The sequence below is a fragment of the Schistocerca piceifrons genome, chromosome 1, assembly GCF_021461385.2.
Source record: "Schistocerca piceifrons isolate TAMUIC-IGC-003096 chromosome 1, iqSchPice1.1, whole genome shotgun sequence".
Classification (NCBI taxonomy): domain Eukaryota; kingdom Metazoa; phylum Arthropoda; class Insecta; order Orthoptera; family Acrididae; genus Schistocerca; species Schistocerca piceifrons.
Window position 1 is genome coordinate 594,979,544 of NC_060138.1, and position 24,371 is coordinate 595,003,914.

The following is a 24,371-nucleotide window of genomic DNA, read 5'->3' on the forward strand; positions in this document are numbered from 1 at the left end:
TGAATAGAACTGATGTGAAAAGAAATTTGTGGTACATCCTCACTAAAAGAAGGGATCAGTTGACAGGACACATTCTGAAAACATCGAGGAATCGCCAATTTAGTACTGGAGGAAAATGTTGGGGATAAAAATCATAGAGGGAGACCACAAGATGAATACAGTAAGCAGGCTTGAAGCATGTAGGTTGCAGCAGTTATTCAGATATGAAGAGCCTTGCGGAAGATAGAGTAACATGGAAAGCTGCATCAAACCAGTCTTCGATGGATAACCACAACAACACCATATTTCAGATGATGTATTTGCACAAGCGTGTGGTAACCAATGTTGTAAAAACTGGAGGTGGTCTTTGCTTGACTGCCAATGGAAGTTCCTTAGTGCTCTCACGATGCTATCACTGCATTACAACAAGGCAAGAACAACTTCTGAGCATCTCTTTGGCATTGTTTCAAGCCTGATTTCTTTCAAGATGAACAGAAAGTGATCGCCTGCCATGCTACCAAATGAAATTTCTTGAGTGTTAATAGTCGGAGAAGTAATTGTGTGTGCAAAGTCTTGTATCCAGCTGGTGACTTTATCTCCAGTGTTGTAGCCATATTTAGGTTTCTACATCTTTTTAACTTTCTGCCATGCACTCATCATGTTAGTGCTGCATTTGAACAAGGCACAGAACAGCTTCAGAGCTTCTCTTTTCTGCTGTTTCAAGAACTGCTTAAGCCTGGTGTTGATTTTCTATTTATTTATTTACACATCAAGTTCCATAGGACCAAATTGAGGAGCAAATCTCAAAGGTCATGGAACGTGTCAGAACATGAAATTACAACATAAAAGTAGTAACACATAAAAATAATACATTTATGAACCCGAAAAAAGTCAAGCCATAAGTTTAAGTAAACGGAGTCACCAATACAACGAGAATCAGCTAATTTTTCAAGGAACTCTTCGACAGAATAGAAGGAGTGACCCATGAGGAAACTCTTCAGTTTCGATTTAAAGCAACTGGATTCTATTGGCAGCTTATTGAAAATGGATGCAGCAAAATACTGCACACCTTTCTGCACAAGAGTTACGGAAGTCGGATCCAAATGCAGGTTTTATTTCTGCCGAATATTAACTGAGTGAAAGCTGCTTGTTCTTGGGAATAACCTAATATTGTTAACAAGAAATGACAGTAAGGAATATATATATTGAGAGGCAAATGTCAAAATACCCAGACTCGTGAACAGAGGTCGACAAGAGGTTTGTGATCTTACACAATTTATTGCCCGAATCGCCTGTTTCTGAGCCAAAAATATCCTTTTAGAATGGGAATAGGTACCCCAAAATATAATACCATATGCCTTAAGCAAATGAAAATAAGCAAAGTAGACTAATTTTCGTGCTGAACGATCACTCACTTCAGATACCATTCGAATAGTAAAAATGGCAGCATTAAGTCTTTGAACAAGATCCTGAATGTGGGCTTTCCATGACAGCTTACTATCTATCTGAACCACTAGAAATCTGAACTGTTCAGTTTCATTAATCATACGCCCATTCTGTGAAATTAAAATGTCAGGTTTTGTTGAATGGTGTGTTATAAACTGTAAAAACTGAGTCTTACTGTGATTTAGTGTTAGTTTATTTTCTACAAGCCATGAGCTTATGTCATGAATTCCACTACTTGAAACCGAGTCAATATTGTACACAACATCCTTCACTACCAAGCTAGTGTCATCAGCAAACAGAAATGTTTTAGAGTTACCTGTAATGCTAGAGGGCATATGATTTATATAAATAAGGAACAGGAGTGGCCCCAACACTGATCCCTGGGGCACCTTCCACCTGACAGTACCCTGCTCAGACCCCACATCACAATCACAGCCATTCTCAACAACGTGAATAATGACCTTTTGCTCTCTGTTGATAAGGTAAGAGGTGAAACCAATTGTGAGAAACTCCTCGTATTCCCCAATGGTCCAATTTCTGGGGCAATATTTTTTGATCAACACAATCAAACACCTGAGGTAAATCAAAAAATATGACTAGCATATGAAACCTTTTGTTTAATCCATCCAGGACCTGACAGAGAAAAGAGAATATAGCATTTTCAGTTGTTAAATGACTTCTAAAGCCGAACTGTACATTTAATATCAAATCAAGTGACACAAAATGATCAATTATCCTTACATACACAGCCTTTTCAATAACTTTAGCAAACACTGATGGTATAGGAATAGGTCTACAATTGTCTACATTTTTCCTTTGTCTACATTATTCCTGTCTCCCTTTTTATAAAGTGGCTTTACTACTGAGTACTTAAGGAAACTGACCATTCCTAAAGGAAAAATTACTAATATGGCTAAAAACAGGGTTAACATGTGCAGCACAGTACTTTAATATTCTGCTAGGCATTCCATCATATCCATGAGAGTCCTTAGTCTTCAGTGATTTAATTATTGACTTAATCTCCCCCTTGTCTGTATCACAGAGGAGTATTTCAGACATCAATCTCAGAAAGGCATTTGCCAAGAGAGTTATATGATTCCCTATAGAAACGAAATTTTTATTTAATTCACCAGCAATGCTAAGAAAATAATTGTTAAATACTGTACATATATCTGATTTATCAGTAACAGAAATATTTTTACTATGAACTGACTTTATATTATCAACCTTGTGCTGCTGACCAGACACTTCCTTCACAACTAACCATATGGTTTTAATTTTATCCTGTGAATTAGCTGCTCTATTTACATACCACATATTCTTTGCCCTCCTAATAACAGTACTATTTGTATGGGCTACTGTAGATTGATTGTGATTACTTCTAATGTTTTGATATAATTCCTGCTTTGATCTACATGATATCCTTACCCCACTAGTCAGCCACCCGGGCTGCCTTTTACTGCTAGTACCCCATTTAGAACATTTTAATGGAAAGCAACTCTCAAAGAGCACGAGAAATGTGTTAAGGAAAGCATTATATTTGTCATCTATGTTATCGGCATATAAACATCCTGCCACCCTTCTTCCTTGATGAGGTTTAAAAAAACTCTCTATTGCTGTTGGATTAACTTTCCTGCATAGTTCGTAATTATATGTGACATTTATTTGAGTACAAAAACCTTTTAGTGTTAAAATTTGTGCATCATGGTTTGAAAGGCCATTCATTCTTTTACTAACATGTTTGTATTTTAGGTACATTCCTTTGTGGACTGCTGTCAGAACTCTCGTATTGCTATTCTAGTTAACACAATAGCCAGAGGTTCTAGCTTATTGTAAAATACTTATTTTATCAAAGGTGGAAAATTTTATTTGGAATTGTTACAGAAACTACTCTCTTCAATATATCTATGAACCACTCATATGCCACACATCCAGTGAGGAGGGAAAGGAAATTGTTCATTTCCTCCTTACCCATGTAGGGAACCTTCAGATTTAGCAACGTCACAATTGCATTTGGATGATCCAGCTATCTGGAGGACACGAATTTGTTGACATAGTGCTCAAAATTATCTGACGCTATGGAGTTTTTCACCAATAACCCATCACATATCAGAGAAAGATGTGGAACTTGATGGAGTATAAGCAACTGAATTTGCTTGGTAAGTTGACGGTATCACACAGACCAAAGTTGTTTTATTAGTGAAATAATTGTTGCAAAATTTTGGTCAGTTGCCTGGGCTTCAACAGCTGCATTACAACTGCCACAAATTAGGTAAGGAGTATCTGTGAAAGTGATTCCTACCATACATTACATGATGTGCCTAATCCTGATAGGCTGTTAGATTATTCAACTGTTAATGAAGTACCTGATAGTTTTATATGCAATGCCTCAAGCCAGAGTGTTGATAACACCATATTCAGTACTGTTAAGTACTGGTACACTACAATTACTAGGTTCTACACCTACATACTCTGCTAGCCACTGTACAGTGCATGGCGGAGGATAAATAGGACAGTGTCAACCTCCCTCAGTCATTACTAGAGCTTCAGAAAGATAAAAACTTATACAGAGATGGGATTAATCATGACTAGAGCTTCAGAAAGATAAAAACTTATCAAGAGATAGGAAACCTCATCACGATCTAATGTAAGAAGACCAATGTCTACAGTTTTAACCAATAAAACAGATTATTATGCACAAAGTCCAACTTTTTATTTCACAGTATATATTTATTTTGAAAACTACAGTGGTGTAATATAAACAGAAATAACAGTAGGAGGAGCAAATTTCCAAAGCAAAAAGAGACGGTATATGCTGACAGGTAATAGTTTCAATGATGAATTAGGGTTCAGTATTACCTCAAATGACCACCGTCTGCAGTATGGTAACATCACTGAGAGATGACACAGTCCGCCAAGGTTTTGAAGACACACAATCTTATTATCCCTATAATATTAGTGTGGGGACCTATTGGGTGTGACATTAAAGTCACCTCTTGTACAGATTCATTGAACTTTACCAGTACAGTGGCATTTCACAGACACATTGCAGCCTTACTTGTTACCTCTCTTGAAATAGCTTCCTGGTACCGCCTTTGTATCAATTACACTCGTTCTCATGCAGCATATGTGTATATGAACTGCCTTCATGGCGTTAAGGGACTCCACTGGCCAGCAAAACCCTCACGTCTACCCTCCAATAGAACACATGTGGAACACTTGAACATCAACTCCATCCACTTCAGGAGAGGATACAAAGACTGAGAGAAGTTTGGCATTGTGGCTGCACCTTCTAATAATATGTTCAATATGTAGCCACAAAGGCATTTTATTGACAAAAAACACAAACTGTGGACATTCTACAGCATTTTAGTTCTACATGATTGAAAACTTTAATCATTTTTTCAAAACCACCTTAAGTACCAAAATAAATTTAAAATTGAAGTTATTTCTTCTGAACAACTGCTTCTGTTCTGCAGAAACATTTTTAATCAAAACCTAGTAATCTGCCTCTGTGTAGAACAGTAGAAAAATATGTTTATGTTGGTGTTAAAGTCAATTACGTTTCATTAGTAACAACAGTGTCAAACACTAATATGTTCATTTTCACTCAATTCATGGTTGTCAGCTCTTCCCAGGGCATTTGTCTTAGCAATCCTGCCCCATTCCATACCTCCCTAATTCATTACTCCCATCTGCTAAGGAAGCAAGTTTCTTTCTTCATTTCCCTACTTTCACAAGAGCTCCTGATTCAGCCACTCTACTGTACACTGTTTATTAGGGTTGCTGAGACCTAGACAATAGCTCTGGACCTATCTAGGCTTCTACTGGCCTAACCTAACTCTCAGTTCAGACCTTCTCTTTACAATGATAATATCAGAATTCAGTCCTGCACACAGTGTGATGGATACACCACTTGTTGATGCACTTCATATTTGAAACACTTGTCAAAAAGTATTCAGAATCATCTGTGTTCCCTCCAACCGGCAAGTGTTTGTGCCATGTGGATACTAATCAAGTTTCAAGCTCCCACCCATTATGGCCAGTATGTTTGGGTGATAACTGAGTTCCATTCCTTTGGATCTTGTCCTGGCCATTTCTCCCACAAGACACAACCAATTCCGCACCTCTAGAGAACAAAAATTGTGTTCATGCTAGCGAATACTCGGAAATGAGATAGTGACTTTTTTCTGTATTCCACATTAATGTGGAATGTTTGTCAGATTTCTATTGTTGAGGCGAATCAGCACTAAGGATTCTTACTGCACAGCTCTTTATTTAGTGTTATAATACGAGCAAGCAACTTTTGCTAAGAACTAGTAAATTTTGAGATCATTCAGTTCTCCTTGTTGTAATTATCTGAAGAAATCTGTTGCTTTTCTCAACCCCTTGTGAACATTATTCACCGTGCTGTACCCAACATGCCTGCTCTCTTGTCCTCAACATCAGCTACATTTATGCGATCATTTTACTAACTTAAGTAGGGACAATTTCTCACACTGGTGATACAACAATTAACTCAGGTGACTAAATCTAAAAATCCTGGATTTTGATGGTCACCTCATAGCATCAGCAGTGCATTCAGACTCCCCATCACATGCTTCACACCACAAGCTATTTTTATTGTGTGTGCTTAGCATGTTTTCCCCCTCTCAAACTAACAACCATGGCTTCCGCCACCAGCCCAACCAATGCCTCGCCACCTGTGGTTGCTTCTCTAGAAACCCCCGTCATCGCTGATCTGACTGTCCATCTTGCGGAACTGGAACACCGACCTGCACATGCACAACTCGAGGTGACAAGAAGATCAACAGCCCAGCTTCTGGTACCGCACTCCAATTCCACCTAGCTGCACCACAGCTCATCTACAGCCCTTTGATCACTGGGACCCACACGTGCAGTTGTCCTTGCTGATGCCATCTTCACTGGCTGCAGTATCACCCATGATGACGCAAAGTTCGCAATGGTGATCAGCCACTTCAAGCCCAAATACATGAAGGAGGCCCGCAATGTTCATCTCGCGAACTCCCCAGCCACTGACTGCTAAAGACACTCCACTGTCATCTTGTGATGCAACTCGTGTCCTCCAAGATGCAGCATGTTTGGGTCTTTCCTCCCCTCAAGCAGTGCGGAAAGCAGTAAACCTCACAACTACTCCACCACATCCACATTATGGAATAACACATGCTCTCTGACAGTTTCCTGCACAACTTCTGACTAGCTTGCCTTCTGGACCCAATATAGACAGCTGTGGCTTTGCATGCCGATCCCTCCCTCAACGATGCCACCAACCCCACCGACAGGGTATAGGAGACACTGGTCTCCCTGCCTGCCACTGCCCCCATCACTTGGCACCTGCACTCCCATTCGACTCTGCCAGCCAGCCATCAAACTGACTGACAGCCAGCCCATCAAGAGTTGACACTCATTGCTCAATGCGGAGATGTCACCAGCCACCTCTCACTCCAGTAACCCGCAGCACAGCACCCAATACTCTTGAATGTATGACAACCTTGTCGGTCTATTGCAGACATGATAATGCTGCAGGCTACCTTCGCCCACCTTGACATCAACTGACACCACCTGACAGCACAATGATGGCTACCACTGTCACAGCTCCAGCCACCACGCCAACGCCTCTTGCCACATGGCTGGTCTCTGTTAGTAGCACGAGTTCTTAAGCCCAATACTGCTAACTGCATAGAGCCCTGCTCTTGAGCCCCAAATTCTAACATCCGTCAGGACGAGGCATGCCTGGCTCTGTTCAGTCTGCCAGTGCTTGTTTGTCTGCAATGCCTCCGCACCACACGATTCCTGATCAACACTGTGTATCTACCCATGTGGCTTGGATGGGACCCAAGAGCTGCCTCAGCGATCTTCCTGATGGCAGCGAACAACTTTATCATTACCACCTATGGCAAACATCATCATGCCCTGGAATGGGTCCTCTCCTGTCAACATGAACATCACCAACCCCAATAATGGAGCAGACTTCATTGAACACTATTGTCTGCCCCATGACATCACCAGCCAGCAGCTCATCGACAGCAATACCAAGAAATCAACTAAGAAAAAGTGCACAACCCACTTCACCATTTTCTTCCATGTGAAGAAGGTGGCATTCTTTGGCCACATGCCGACCTCCTGGCACAGTTTTTTGCTCTTACATGCCCCTCCAGTGCATAATTGGAGGTTTCCAATTAAACTGTCTGTTGCCATGCCTGGACCACCTGTCTTCTGCTGGTTACAGCCCCTACCTCCAGATAAGCTCTAGATCACCAAGGCGGAGTTTGATGAGCTGACCACCACTGGCTTGTTGCATCCTTCAAAGAGCCCTTGGGCGTCCACCCTTCAACTTGTCAAGAGTAGGATGGTTCTTGGCACTCAAGGTGTGGTTAGTGAGTGCTAAACATCTGTACCATTCCCAACTAATTACCGGTGCCACTCCTATGCAGCTAAACCACTATGCACAATTTTTTTAAACTGCATCAAGCATCTCTTCCAGATCCCTCTCAAACATGAGGATATCCCTTCAGCCTGTACAAAAACATCTTTATGACCCAGCCTTTGTAATGCTGACCAAATATGGCAGCACTTTCTGGGAAGTATGCTGCAAGGCTTGCCCTGGTGTTTTGTCTCTTGGATGACATCCTCAATGTCTCTGTGATGTTCGAAGAATCCAGCAAGTAACTCCAGATTATCCTTGAGTGCCTCCAGGAAGCTGGCATCATCGTAAACAGAGTAAAGTGCAGTTTCAGTGTCAGCGAGGTGGTATTCCTGTGCCATAATATCTCTGCCATCAATTTTTGTCCACTGCCCAACAAGATGTGAGGTATCCTAGATTTCCCACACTCTGAGACATTCAAGGACCTCCATCATTTCCTTGGCATGTTAAACTTCTTCAACTGTCACCTAAGGAATGCCACTACTGCACAGAAGCCACTCACCACAGCTCTTCATGGTGTGAAAACAAAGGGGTTCAAGCCTGTGTCTTGGACACTACAAATGGAAGTCAGATCTGTTGCCACCAAGTGCGACTCAGCAAACACTACCTTGCTTTCCTTCCCCCACCCCTATTTGCTACCGTGATCGATGCCAGTCAGATTGCCTGCAACAGCACCTCATCAGCAACTGGCAGCCACTAATTTTTCTCTCATCCACGCTCTCTGCCATCTAATGGCACTGGAGCACATATGACAGAGAGCTACTTGCCCTCTAAACGGCAATAAAATATTTTTGGCCATCAGTGGAGACCGATCACTCCACAGTCTTCACCAAACCCAAGCGCTCCCTAAAAACATTGACCAATTCCCTCCATGTCACTTCCGGTAACAGTTGTTCATATTCAAGTTTACTACAAACATAAGCTGCATTACTGAAATGATAACAATCGTCACTGACTGCCTAAGGTCCATTGTTGATTCATCCTGGAAGGCACTCAGCACCGTCCATGGTCACAACCTGATATTCACCCACCTCTGCTTGGATGCCACTTCTGGTCTCCACCTTCAATATAAATCAGTCCCCAATTCAGACTGCAGTATTTGGTGTAACATATCCACCAGCACAGCACACCCATTCCTCCCCACTACCTTCCCCAAGGCGACATCTGAGCAGTTACACAACCTGGTGCACCCCAGCATGTGCATTTCTACCACCCTGGTGATGCAGCGTTTGATGTGGCCAAGTATTCAGAGGGACTGCAAGACCTGAGTCCATACCTGCCTAGCCTGTTGGCATGCCAAAGTCCATCACCATATATACACCCCTGACACTGCTTGCATAGATGTCAGGCATCACTTCTCCGGCATTCACATGGACATTGGTGGCCCTCTTTCTTCCTCTGACAGCTGCTGTTATTCCCACTGGCCTCGGGCAATGCCAATACGTGACATTACTGTTGTCACAGTAGTCACCACCATAGTGACCACCATCTTTGTCTCCAAGTGGATTGTCTGTTTCAGCTGCCCACATCATATCACAACAGACTGTGAGCATCTAATTCACATATTCCCTTTTTCGCAAGTTGATGGACCTCTGCATGGCGACCTCTGCCATGCTGCCAACAGCTGTGTCATTGTTGACACTGCTTGAAGCACCCCTCTGCCACGAACCCCCCCCCCCCCCCCCCCCCCGACACAATTCTACTGCAGCTCCACCGAGGACAGGGCCACAAACCAATCACGCTATGCCAACACTGCTCCCACTCTTGATTCAATTCTGTCGTGCAACTGGACACCTGTTTACTACAATAGCTGACTACAGGGTCCTAGACAACAGCACCAGATCTAGCTAGGCTTCTGCTGGCGTAATCTCGTCCTCAGTTCTGATCTTCCCTCCAGATTTTGCTCACCTAACCTCATCCTCAGTTCTGATCTTCCCTCCATTGCTCCTGCCCATGCACCATGGCATACATGCCACATGGCCACTTTATATTCCACACACTCATTGCAAAGTACTGCGACACACCCACATATTGCCAAGGTTGTTTTAACTATGGTGCATGTGGGTAGGCCCATATCTTTCCGTTTCTACTATGCTGCAGAAGTTTCACTGGAAAGCCCTTACACACACTCCATATAGTCCTGAAGTCTCCACATGCAGTTTGCATATTTTTGGAGCCCTGAAGAAAGATATTTGTAACCACTGATTTGCTTTGGATGAAGAAGAGTATATGCCTGGCTACAATCATGGTTCTATAGGAAGCTGCAAACATTTTTCCATGAAGGCATTGGCTGTTTTGTCTCACAGTTGGATAAATTTATTAACAGTTATGGTGATTACTTTTGAAATAATAAACAGTTTACTTACTTTTTTCCATGTGTCTCATTTTCATTTGACTATCCCTTCTATTTTTTGGGATGAGTCAGCAAAAGGACACTATTCTTTCTGTCCTGCTCTTTACTTAATGTTATTATATTAGCAAGTGAATTTTGCTACAAACTATTAAATTTTGAGATCATTCAGTGCTCCCTGTTGTAATTTAGTTATTTGAATAAATTTTGCTTAACCCCCTGTGAACATATTCACCGTGTGGTACCCAATATACCCGTTCTCATGCCCTCCACTTCAGCTATATGTTTGTAATTATTTTATTGTGTTAGGTAGGGGTACTTTCCTACAATGCCACTGTGCTACTTAGGAGCTCAGAAATAACCAGCATGTTGTTCTATATGCAAATAAATCACATATGACATTTTCTACGTCATTCTGATATACATTGTGTTGGTAGTCTATGGAACACAGAAATAACCAACCGACCAATCTGATTAAGACTGTAAGATGATGTGATGTACTTGTAATTTAAGTAAACACAACAAACCTGTGATAAAATTTTGGATATGAGCCAAAAGATACCATTGGAAATAATTTCACAGCTTGATTAAGTTTCTCGGTCACAGCAACCTCATTTGCTGACAGGTAGAGTTCTTTCACATGTGCATGTTTGTTTTTACTACCAAACAGATCCTGAAAAAGTAAGTCAAGAAATGCCATGTAAAATTAAAATATGACATTTGAAACAGATTATTCATTTTTCATTTCACTAAAGCAGAGAACAACTGACAATTAGAGAAAAAAAAAACAGATTTTACAATACATTTGGTTCCTGATACTGCAGTAACATGGAGCATGTTTCTAAGGCTATATGATCACCTTCCACACGTTGCAGTGAACAAAATAGGTGAAATATTGTCAGTATTATCAAAATAAGTATTAGGGAAACCAGGTAATACACATGTAACTAATTCTGACAATCTGTGCAGGGGCACCCACAAAGGGATGGGGAGTAGGAGTAAGGTGATGGTACTGGGTGGATGCAGAGCTCCATCCCCTCCCTTCCCTGTTGGCTGTAAGCATAGCCAAGTTTTCATTTTTAATCATCAGATGAAATTGGTTTGATGTTGAAGCTGTAAACTGAAAATAAACCTGATTGTTGTATGTATCAATACCACTTTACTTCACTCAAATCCACCTGTGGGATGTGGAAACAACATAGTGATCAAACAGCTATCTTAGTGAATTTACAGGCATGAAGTATTGGGTGGCACATCATTCAATCCACTGGTAAGTGCAAAAAAAAAAAAAAATCTCAGTTTTAAATGAATTTCTCCTATGTAACTTTTCAGAGTTATGAAATTGTTATACCACTGAAATTTTCTCATCAAGAATTACACATCTTCCCTGTGACTATTATAAATGGATTTTATTATTTGCAAAATTAATTTTACTGACAGACATCCAGTACCTGCGTACAAATGACTCACATACTTGTTCTGCAAATGTGAGAAAACAACTGTCACAGGAAAACAGGAGCAGTTACAGTATTTGGAGCAGACAGATCACCTAGTGCCCAACCAAGGGAACTGTACCGCACACATAGATGGCAGCAGTGGGCTGATGGGCTCTGTTTGTTCATGAAGTGAGAAACAGAATGACAAGGTCACATAAAACTAATGGACAATGTATTAGGAAACAACACTTGCTGGGCACAGTTCTGCAATATGAGCAAACATTGTTTTATGTCTCACAGGCTCACATCGTTTGTGCATCTGATTATACTTTCCTGGTTGTGTGGCTTATGTGTGATGTTAATTCCTGCTACTTTCTCATTCCAATAATAATGACCACTTGGTTGAGTGAAGCAAAAATTAATCATTTCTTGGTAGCATCTTCAGCTCTAGTGAATCAACTTCAAGGAGTGTAATGGCTCTGAGAAAATATTTGAGGATCTATTCCTGAATGTAGTCTAACTTCTGCAAACTTTATTTCTGAAATAGTTATTTTTCTTTTCTACAACCAAACATCATAGGTTGTGTGCAAGTGCAGCATTCATGAGAAACTGTTGTCAAATACATATTGCAACCACTAGGGGAGAGCTGTTCTATTTTGGAGCCAGAAAACAGCATAGTACCATAATGGTCAATAAACAAATAGACATAATAAACTAAAATGAAAAACACTGGTTAATAAGATTATGAAGACATGGTGGTAATTACTTTATTTAATAAAAATCATATAAATTAAAATAGGCTACAAATATCTTCAATGTAGCAAACAATATTTGAGATGAAGAACTCCGAATAACGGGGTGCATGCATTTTCTGGTGTCAGCCGGCACCTTGCCACACCCCTATTTCAGCTAGAGAATAACAGAAAATAGCCCAGTTAATTGCAGTTATTGATGTTTGAGTTACGTGACAGGCACTGTGATTGGCAAGTTTCAACATGCTGCAGTCAATTTTTTAGCTGTCATATCTAGGAAGTCCACCTGCTGTTTTCCAAATATTCTGCTTATTAGGAAGTTATGAATCAAAAAATGGAAGGCATCAATGGAGAAATAAGAATTCACGATTGTTTTGTTGTGTGAGCCACTTGCTGTAATTACTCCCTACTGAGATAATTAAAGTCTGTTACAGAGTTTTATATAATTTTCCTGTGATGTGTGCATCTGATTCACAGCTGTATACACTTATTTATTTACTTATGATGTAATAGAAAGAAACATTCCACATGGGAAAAATATATTAAAATGGTTTGGAAGAAAATTACGTATTATTGAGTATATACAGGCAGGATAAATTGTATGGTAGATTATGGAAAAAAGGGAAGATGAATACAAAGTGAAACTACTTGCACACACAATATATTTATTTACTTAGTATGTTGTTATAATCACATCATTACAATAGCTGTCTACAGAAACTTAGCAGAAACAACCAACAGGAAAACTGCAAAAAAGGCAAAAGCTTAATGAATAGCAAACAATCTTAAACAGAAAGGTTACCTTGTTCAAGAGACATGAGTAATTTCTGTGAAGAATTCTCATCTTTGAGTGTTTCTGAAAACAGTAATGCAGAAAGAAAATATAAATGCTGCTTTACACCCTTGTGGAAGTAGTGGTTTGAGGATTGATTTGAGAAAAGGTTGATGCATTCAAGAAAAAAAGGCAAATTCCTCATTACTCACTCTCAGCTGAAAAAATAGTCGAGCACAAACAGCTTAAGTATGATAAAAATGGATCTAATCATCAGAATATTACTCTGTAAATTACAGTCTTTAATGAGTTGAGGATTTTTTGTGGCGACCCCCCCACCCTCTGACCCAAGAAAAAGTAATCATATGGGTACATGAATACAATAGAATATAAGTTTACTGTGTCATAACATACTATTTCAAGTCAGCGACTTAATGTACAGGAAACTCGTCAAAACACAAAAACTGGTTTACAATTTTTTTTTATAATATCAGTAATATAATATACTGTACCAGATAGTTAATTAACTAAGCAATTAATAATTTTTCTTTGCAAGTAACCAACTTTCAAAAATTAACAGTCATAAGTACTTGCTATCTCCAGCTCAAATTTTCATGTTGTCATTCATGAATTCTTTTACTGAATAAAACATTTCAGCACTAATTTCTTATATAAGGTTTTTTCAGTGTTCCTAAATTTATACTGAGCAATTCTCTTCCTTTCACTTTGTTATAAATTTCCATGGCCACATAACGTGGAATTTGAACATGAAGTTTTAAATGGTGGATGGGCAGCATAAAATTATTTTCTACAAATAAATCAGGTTACTGTGTACAAAGATAATCAGCTCGTAGATGTATAGTGAGGGAACACTTAATATACTTAGATTTTGACATGATTTTCTTTGCTCTACATTGTGCATATTTCAAAATAAGTGTGTCTTGTTGAAGTACTGAGCTGTCAGATATTAGATATAACTTGTTGATCAACGTGGGCAAAATTTCCAGCTTAATTTGCAGAAGTTTTTCTTTAGTGACATAATTATTATACTGAACCCATCTAAATTATCCCACAGGTCATCTTTGCAACACCAGTTTTTGGTTTTCTTTCATTCTTTTATATATCTTAAAATTTCATTATAAGAACGAAAACAGTCAACTACTGACACAATTATTTAATTGGATACAAAAAAAATTTACTCACCAAGCAACGGCAGAACACACACACAATAGACGATTGTAACTGGCAAGCTTTTGGAGCCAGTGGCTCCTCCTTCAAGCAGAGAGAAAGAAGAAGGGTGAAGGAAAAGGACCGGAGAGGTCTAGGAAAAGGGGTAGATTTTGGGAAAGTCACCCAGAACCGCAGGTCAGGGAAGACTTACCATACAGGATGAGGAGGAAAGACTGACTGCTGGGGAGTGCATCGGACGAGATTTGAAAATCTGAGAGCTTAAAGGTGGAAGACAGGCTAACATGCAGACTGAGATTACTGCTTAAACATCATGCATGAGTTAATAAGAGTACATTGTACGTAACAGAGGTGGGATTGGCAGAGGTGTGTTGAAAAATTTCTTTAAATTCATCTCATTTTCCAAAATTATTTGACACAATGAAAACAAAGCTAAGGTAAACTGAACTACTCCATCGATACATTAGGTCTCTGTATCAAAACAGAGATCATCATCATCAAAACAGTGACACATCATACAAAAGGATTCTGGTGCAAAGAAAGATTGTTTGTAACATATTTCTAACTGGTTTAACTCCATAAGTTGAAAATACCCTTCTACTAAAGATTGGATGTCAGTGTTATGTGGTAAGGTAGAGGTGTTAATTAAAGCACTACTGTGTAATTTTGTTACCATTACAAGAACAAATTAATTCTTATGTCACATTTTTCAATTTATTTTGCTGTCCTTCAAGAGTATATGTAGGACTCTTTGATTTAAAATTGGCTCAATCACCTGGTGACAGTTTATGTAAATTCTAACTGCCTTAAAAGCAGACACAAGAATATCAAAAACACGTTATACAGAAAAAAGTGAATGAGTTCCTTAACTGCTACCAGATTTCAACTCAGACTTTTTATTTATAACCAGATTTTAGTCAGTAAGTCAATTTCACATCGTAGTTTATTCTCAGTCATATTACTACAGTCAATATTACATATATACAAAAGCTGTAAATTTAAGAATACATATGTCATATTAAAAAGAAATGTAGCTTCATATTACATGGATAATATGAAACATTACTTTTCACATGATTCATGTATTCTAAAATTTTCAATTTAGATATACATTTTTCGTTTCTGTACCTTGTAAAGAATTGTAAACAGCCTCTCCAACAGTTCTGGTACGCCTGGGAAAATGTAGACATTGTTCACAGACACACAAGGATAGAGTGTGTGACGTCCACGTAACTCATCAAAGCCAAAATTCAGCTTTGCTGACTTAGGTACCTGGATAAAATTTGACAGAACTCTCTGCTAAGTATGAAGTACATCTTAGATAAGCAAATTTTAGATCACTCCAATCACCAAGAATTGTCATTCATTTACATAATGCAATGTTATTTGCAATGGTTTTATAAACATTTAGCAATAATGTCTCATAACAGAAGTCCACAGACGTAAGTCTATAAATGTTGTAGATTAAGGCACAAACAAATAAAAAAATTAAGAAAACATAAAAGTGCTTTACATAAATCATTTCAACAGCACAAAAAACTAAAAAATAATTAAGAAAACTGTAAAAATGCTTTACATAAATCATTTCAACAGTGTGAAGAGAGTAACGGTTGACTTTGTTACCCTTTATAACAAATCAGCTAAATCAAACAACAAAGGCAGGAAGATCTTACAGAGCCATACAATGCAGGTGTGGTGTATGGAAGAATCCTAATTCTTGTGACAGCTATATTGCAACAAATATATTACATTCCAGTTAACCGTCACCAACATTTTGGCAGTAATTATCTGTAGTCTGTTTTTCTGAATGCTTTCGTTTCTTGTCTACAATGTTATAGTTTCGCCTATCTTGGGTTTAAAGTATGGAGCAGAAGCAGGGTGCAAAGCATATTGTGGACTGGGAAAGATGTGGTATATTACACAACAAAATATTGGCTACACTGTGCTATTTTACCCAGCTGTATTGCCATTAACTATTTTAAATCTGCACCCACAACAAAAAACTGAGAGTTAACTTGTTTATTTCAGTTGGAAGAGTACAAATCGCTATATCAATACAAAATTTAAAGTTGGAATCAAAGTTTCAACTTGTCACTTGCTGCCTACATAACTTCTTTAAGAACTTACACGGGAGGCATGTCCAAAAAGTGAATACCATTTCATTCTACTCCCACTGCAGCACTAATATTACAGTTCTGCACAATTCATACTTGTCTCCCTAGTTCATTCTTTCCCCTGAGGCTACAGCTAGATTGGGCTATGAGTAATACATTTGTAAGTAATTGATCAAAATGTTTAAGACAATTTCAAAATCCACTGATGGTAAAGTTCACTATGTAATACAGTTATTGAATGCAAGAAGTGTTATAGTCAGCTGAAATTCATCGACTTGTTGAGATTTAGGATGGAAACGTAATGACAGACTGAATGATGAGAAAGTTGGCGAGACAATTCAATGACAGACAAATCAAACACCAGGTTCACAATAAGAATGCTTAGAGATGAGTTTCCAAAAAAAAATTGGAACAATGTTGTCAAAAAAAAAAAAAAAAAAAAAAAAAAAAAAAAAAAAAAAATCACTGCACTGTGTTCTGGGACAGAAATGTAAATCTGCTTGTTGGGTTCCTCCCCACAGGTGAAACACTGAGAAAGCTTTGGTACGTAATTCAAAACAAAAGGCATGGAATGTGCAAGGGTTTGTTTTTAGTTTAAGTTAATTCATTGTGATCTTCAGCTTGGAGTAGTCTCTGAATCCCCAACTAGTTAAATATTCTTCTTACCTGTAGAATAACTTAATTTTTCCTAAAATCCAGGAATTGGCAATTCCAATCTTTTAATGCTTTTATTGTGCCTTTAAATACAACACATATTAGATGATTACGTATCTCATTACAGGAGACTTTCTGTGTAACAAATAACAAGCTTTTTTTCGTTTCATAAATGTATACTTTATTGATATAAACTTCTGGTCATTGGTATTCCTTGCAGCATGACTGCCACAGAAGATCTTTGTCGTATTTGACTACTCTGCCACCAGGACACCAAATATGTCTTCAACTCTCTTGTAACAGCACGGCAACCACGTGGAACACCCCATACAAATAATAAAATACACAAAACAGGACTTCTCCCTTTATAAATCTTCTTACATAACAATTAAAGCTTTATATTCTGAACAATTATCCTGTATAACAAAAATCACACAATTCTAGCAATAAAGCTTGTTCATTTATATTCAAAATTAGTACGAAATTTCACTTCCACTGAACAAAATTATTTACATCCAAAATTTGGCTACAAAATATCTCACACCTGTCGGCCTGTGTAAATGTATTAGCATTATCACATAATCCTTTTTTTTAGTATGTGTGTAGTTAATAAAAGGCAATTCCATATACTGTAATGTTTTGTAATGTACGGTTCAAATCCATCATGCACACAATTAATGAAAATATGTCTTTAAACTCTTAATATGGTAGCGATGCAACTATTGCAGTTGGATACTGGGAAGATAGAACCTGTACCCCATTGGGGGAAGAAAGAAAGGAAAAGGAAGAACTAGGAGTGTAAGGAATGAAGGAGGACAAAAGATAGCCCCCCAAAGACTGGTACCCTACCCTCCCTCCCCCCCCCCCCTGCCCCCCCCCCCCCCCCCCCACACACACACACACAACACATAGGACTACATTCCTGGGGGGTCTCTTCACTGGTGGGCTGGAGAATAGAGGGGTTCGTCAATTCTACAGAATTGACACCACCAGCTTCACCACCCCAGGCTCCGAAATATGGTCCCTATCACCTACTACAGACTGCCAATGGAAAGAATGGTGCAGTTATCCAGTTTGATTTCTGGGGAGAAACAAGAGAATAATGAAACCTAAGACTATTTTAGTAAATCATACACTTGCTTATTCGAAGGTTCCAGAGACAATTGATCATTTCTGAAGAATGGGAATGAATTCGACTTAACAACTAATTATAACTAAAAAAGCAGTGTTCAGCAGAGGCTGTTTTCATTGGTAGCATCTGTCTTTGTAAAGGGCATAGAAAAGTTGGTTTCCTGCTGTGAAAAACGTCTGAAGAATAATGGCAACTATGTAGCAAAATAGTTTAAAAAAATGCTCTTTCTTGTAAAAATAAACTTTGGTTTGGAAAAAATGTTTTCATGAGATTTTTTTCCAAACATGTCTCATACATCATATGTATGGAACTGAAAAATTCGCAATTGCTATAAATGCCAGTACAGATGCACGTTCTGCCTCAAAATGCAAAGACGCATGATAACCTAATAACATACACACTGTGTAATGCAACACAGGATATGCCTGTGGGACCTAGCATCTTTCACAAAGCAATGCAATCATCTGTTACCTCAAGTTCAAAAGTTGGCACAATTTGGACACTTTAACATGATAGTTTTAAGTGGCATGTATTTTGAACTGTGGTTGCATCAAATATCAGTAGTGGTCGGACATGAACTACCTCAATTATGACAATGTCAACCTCAGCAACCAACTGCAAGGTAGCACTTACCAAATGCATTTTGTTGTTCATTGTTTTCGTTTCTTAATCTGGAGTGAGTGAAGTGACTAATCCTCTCCATCACAGAGTTTTACTATGATCCTCACAACCCTGACAATAGGTCAGTTCTACTTTCGCAGATAAGAACATACATGTGGCTGACTGCTCTACGAGAGGGAGGTGGGGTTTGTTTCACTGCATTGCTCCCCTCACCAGAAATCGTACTTCTGATTTGCTTACACTCACAGCCAACTGCCAGTTTATAGTGTCCGCACTCTACACTATAGCAACCAGGAAATAAAAACTGGCAATGTATTTCGATCATGCCAAAAATTTTCTCCTAGATTGCAAATAGATTTAATTTTTGTTCTACTTATATGCTAAGTATTTTGTCGGTTCAATCTGTAATGATGTCAAGTATGAGTCACACTGCTATGAATGCCCACAAAAATTATAAATTCTGCAGATTTTTTAATTATCAAATTGGGTGGGAAAAGAAAAACAAATGTTGAGAAACACCTTAAATGAGAGAAGAACTCTATTCTCTGGCAGAAAATAATGCTGCTTTTTCTCAATAGAACGAATCCTTTGTTGAAACCTTGACTAGAGCCAAAGTTGAAAGCAAGAAAATAGCATATTGAAAATTAAAAAAAATCTGGAGTTTTTGCAAAAGTAAACATTCCAATCAAAAGGCTCCCAAATATCAGTTTTTAACAGTTAATTTCAAAGCAATAAGGAAAATCCAGATTTGAATAATGATAACATTATGAAAAGGGCAGACTGCTACTCACCATATAGCAGAGACAATGAGTCACAGATAGGCACAACAAAAAGACTGACAAACACGTAAGATTTGGGCCAAGAAGCCCTTCATTGGGACTAGACGAGATACACACACACACACACACACACACACACACACACACACACACACACACACACACACACACACAGTCTCTGGCTGCTGAGGCCAGACTGTGAGCAGCAGTGCATGATGGGAGAAGCAATCTGTGTGGTGGAGATGAGGAGGAAGCTGAGGCAGAGGGGGAAGTGGGGGGGGGGGGGGGGGGGGGGCAGCAGGGTAGGAGTACAGGACTGTAAAGTGGTGCTTGTGGGAGCATACAGAGATGAGCTGGAGAGAGGATACAGCAGCTAGGTGAAGTCGGGAGGTTAGACGGAGGGTACGGGGCAGTGGAAGAGGAGAAAATAAAAAGACTGTGAGTGCATTGGTGGAATAGAGGGCTGTGTAGAGCTGGAATGGGAGCAGGGAAGGGGATACATGGGTAAAGGACAATGACTGATGAAGGCTGAGTGAACAACCATAAAGCGCAACCCAATGAAACATGAACGCCATTGCCAGTGTCTCTGTGGAGATGTCTTCCATTGGAATCACTTCTGGCCGACACATATATTTGTCTATGATTGTCAGTAAATAGCGTTGCCTGTCTGATGGTGGCAGGGGTCCCATAACATCAATTTGAACATGGGAAAATCTCTCAGTTATCTCCAGAAAGTTCCCAATGGGTGCATGGACATGGTGTAAGACTTTACTACATTGGCAGCCTAGGCACATACAAGCCCATTGCCAGCAATCCTTCTGTACCCTGGGCTGTACGTAATCGGCAGAGACAAGTTTAGCAGTTGCCGCGGTTCCTGGGTGATCATAAAGGCTCTGAAAAATGCACTTGCAGAGCTCTGCTGGCAGATAGGGACGCGCCTTTCCAGTGGCTGTGTCACAGCACAATTGCATGTCTGTTCCTGGCAGGTTTACAAGTTTGAGTCAAAGGTGTGCCTTAGTATCTCTGAGTACATCACAGAGCTCCTGATCAGACTGGTGCACAATGGACAAACATAGGTGGTCAACAGTTTCTGTGACAGCACCGACCTGTGACAAGCAATCAGCTACAATGTTATTCAGCCCTGAGACATGCTGGATATCCATCAAAAATTGTGCTACAAATTCGAGTTGGTTGAATTGTCTCAGCAAGCACTTGTCATTACTTTCATGGAAAATGTTCGTGGGAGGTTTATGGTCCGTTTTTCACAGAAATATCTCGCCACCACATAAGCAGCCAACAATTCTCTTTCAAATGCACACTCCATAATTGTTGCATGAGAAAAAGGCAACATATTGTTGGAGCACAGGCCCGATGGTAGTCAGGGATGCATCTATCACTGGATGAGCAAGTAGTACAGGGTTGGAAATGGTTTTTTGGCAACTTCGAATGTGTCAATCATCACCAGTGTCCAATGCACAAGTGCCTTTCACTTTTGGACTGGTGAGTGTGCAGTTTGGCTGTCCACACAGATGGCAGCAGTAAATATTGAGCATGCTGAGAAATCTACGTAGTTCCTTTGCTGTTACTGGATGCAGATTATTTCAAATCGCCTTGACATTCTCTGGTAAGGAATGCGATCTCTCTGACAAAATCTGACAGCCCATGAAAGTTATTTCAGGTTGGCTGAATAAATACTTAGAAAAATTCAGGATGATACTGTGTGCAGTCAGGCACTCAGAAACTTGCTTGAGGTGTTGCTTATGTTCTTCCAATGTTTCTGGAAAGACAAGGATATTGTCCAAGTACGAAAAACAATTCAGTAAACCTCATAGCACCATATGTATAAATCACTGCCACATTTGAATCACATTTCTCATGCTAAAGGTCATAAACAAACTTCCAAATGGGCCACAAGGTATTATAACGGCCGTTTTAGGAATGTCTTGTTCAGCAACAGGAATCTGGATGTACGCCTTGGCACAATCAAGAACGCTGAACATTTGTTTTCCACTCAAGGCACTGTTGTAGTATCTCAAATGTGACACAGGGCAACAGTCTGGGATGGTCCTTGCATTTAAGGCGTGGTAATAACCATATGGCCACCATACACTGTTCTTCTAGAAAACGAGGTGGAGAGATGATGACCACGCACAACTGGATGGTGGAGTTGTTAGCTGCCGACAGTCTGAAGTTTGAGACCAGGCAGCACATACCCAATTTGTCTCCCTGAAAAATACTTAGGTCTGATCCCAGGAAAATCAAAAATTTGTGGCCAGTCATAAACAGGTGGGCAGAGGAACAACCAGACACATCGACTTCTGCCTGCTGTTTAAGGTTGACATACTCACATGGCAGATTACTCTTATGTACTTAGTCACCAAACTGCTAATAGTATCAGCATATGTTAGCTGCTTCTGAGTTGTCATCATGAGGAGCACTGGATGTAGAACCACTCTGTGATCTGTGTCAATATCTACCTTTAGCATGGCACTATGCAAGAAGTTTGCTCAGTAGTTTGCTTAGAGCGTCAACTTAGTTCAACAGGACATCATTCAGTTGCTGTGCCAGTGCCACAACTTTTTTTTGTCAATTAGTTGAAGTCACATCTGACATCTGTCGAAGTACTGTTGCAATTTAGTCATGTCAGGGTAGGAGGTAGGTACGATGGCATCCTGTATATGGTCAGCCAAATCAGCTACCTCATCCAAAAGCATTTCAGTTTGCAATGCAACTATGGCCTTGATTTGTGCTGACAATCTGCTATACCACAACATGCGTAGTAGCATGTCCGGTACAGTGTGTGCATTGACCTTTCTTTGTACATGGCAGAGGTATTAGACGGCTTTTTGCCACCTATATTTTCCTGGATGAGCACTTGTAGTACCCTCTCTTCCTGCGAGGCAGATACCCAGCGTATGAGTTCAGCTTTCAGTTTCAGGTATGTGTCTGTCTCCGATTGGCACTGTTATAATATCCTGTACCTCTGCTGCATACCTGTGATTAAGCTGACTAATCAATAGCACAAATTTGGTAGAATCATTACTATTCCAGAACACAGAAAACTTCCCTCCACCAGTGCAAACCACAGCGAGGGGTTGTTCAGTCAAAACGGTGAAGTCGTACTGTCAGTCTTGAAGTAACAGGGGCATTGTTATTCGTCATGTTTCTGTTGTGCAACACAATATCTTCTCTTATAATCCACATTCCTGACAATGATCACGTCAGGGCCACCAGTGCAGCTTATCTTGTAGGGATACAAGGCTGGGCCTTATTTTGACGCGCTTGGCATGTGGACTACAGACAACAATTCACTGCTGAGTTTAACATACATTGCTTCCAGCTACTCTGTGTAATACACTAGAATAGGAGAGAGAACATGAATATTTATTTCCTTCTGCAGTAGTGGAAGACTCAGTTACTACTTAATAACAACAGAATAATTAATTGCTAAATCACAGAATTCACAGACTGTCTGTGCTGCAGCAAGGAATAAGCGTGCGGCAGCAGCACTCCATGTGACAGGCATGTGAATTCCCTAACATTTTGTGGCCATCAGCTGATTGCACATGCCGAGTGCACGATCTCACATAATTGCCACAGACGAGAGAAATTCCTTATGTATCACTTGTATACATACCACACATATAACAAAACTGTAAAAGATTGTAGCCTCAAGTGTAGGATGAGAGAATGTTGAGTATGGCTGATATTTTTATTTGATTATAGTTATGACGACTTAGGGAGGAGGGAGCTCTTGTTCAGTTGTTCATTACGGTACAATTATTCATTTTTCTGGGGATGTCATTGTTGGATCACCTTGGGATTTCTAGATTCTTTTGAGTTTTCCAAAAAAACTCATTTTTGGCATTTGTTGGAAAAATTCAGGAGGAGGCATGTAAGAGGTACTACTATCAATAGTGGTATAACAAAGCAGACCGTACCCTTTAAACATTGCTGGTTCTATGGAACTTTTGGAGCTGAGAGCACATTTTTTCAGTAGGTGCACTGTCTTGCGGTTATGTCCAACAAGGCCCAAGCACTACCGGTCATACGTCATAATGCGAGGAGGGAGTCACTATATGGGATTTCGGATTTATCGGTCACATGTAGCTTTGCCACACCAAAATTATTTGAATAGTTTGTTCACATGATGAATTATAAGTCTGTAAGTACTACATCAATTGGTAGGGTAACAGTGAGTAACAATCTGGTTTATTTGTGGAAGGTTCGGATAATTATCTATAAAATCAGTGGGCAAAACAGTATCGTCATTCTTTGTCAGTAGGGGAAAATATTATTAGTAAAATAAATGTAAAAAACCTGTCATGGACAATTATAACATGAAAGATTAATTTGCAAAATCAATACAGCAATGGGAAACTTCAGTTTGAAAGTGGAGTCTATGTAAGTGTTAATACCAGTATGGCTGGATCTCGGGATTTTTAGGAAGTTTGTTACTTGCAAAAAGTGAATAAATGAAGTAAAATGATCTGTACTGTTATCCTTTCAAAGCAATATTTTTCCACCTAAAATTTGTTAAAGTAATGCTGTACATGTTCGTATTAGGCAACACAATCAAATTTATTTTGCAACGGAGCACGTTCTTACTGTTTACCATCCCCCATCCACATCTGATCACTGCAAATTAATGTAAAAGGAGATGAGAGGGGGAGGTTATTCAGTCCTTGGCTAATTTCTGTTCA

General features: G+C 39.5%; 1 protein-coding gene across 1 annotated transcript in view; it reads right to left on the reverse strand.

Annotated features, from left to right (window-relative positions):
• The window catches only part of LOC124804768 (FAD synthase-like), a 106,937-nt gene that overhangs the window by 50,334 nt on the left and 32,232 nt on the right, over positions 1 to 24,371 (reverse strand). Inside the window, exons 5-6 of the mRNA XM_047265090.1 lie at positions 15,497 to 15,640; positions 10,748 to 10,893 (exon numbers count right to left, since the gene is read on the reverse strand). Coding sequence (XP_047121046.1) covers positions 10,748 to 10,893; positions 15,497 to 15,640 — 290 coding nt within the window. The remainder of the gene's footprint in view (positions 1 to 10,747; positions 10,894 to 15,496; positions 15,641 to 24,371) is intronic.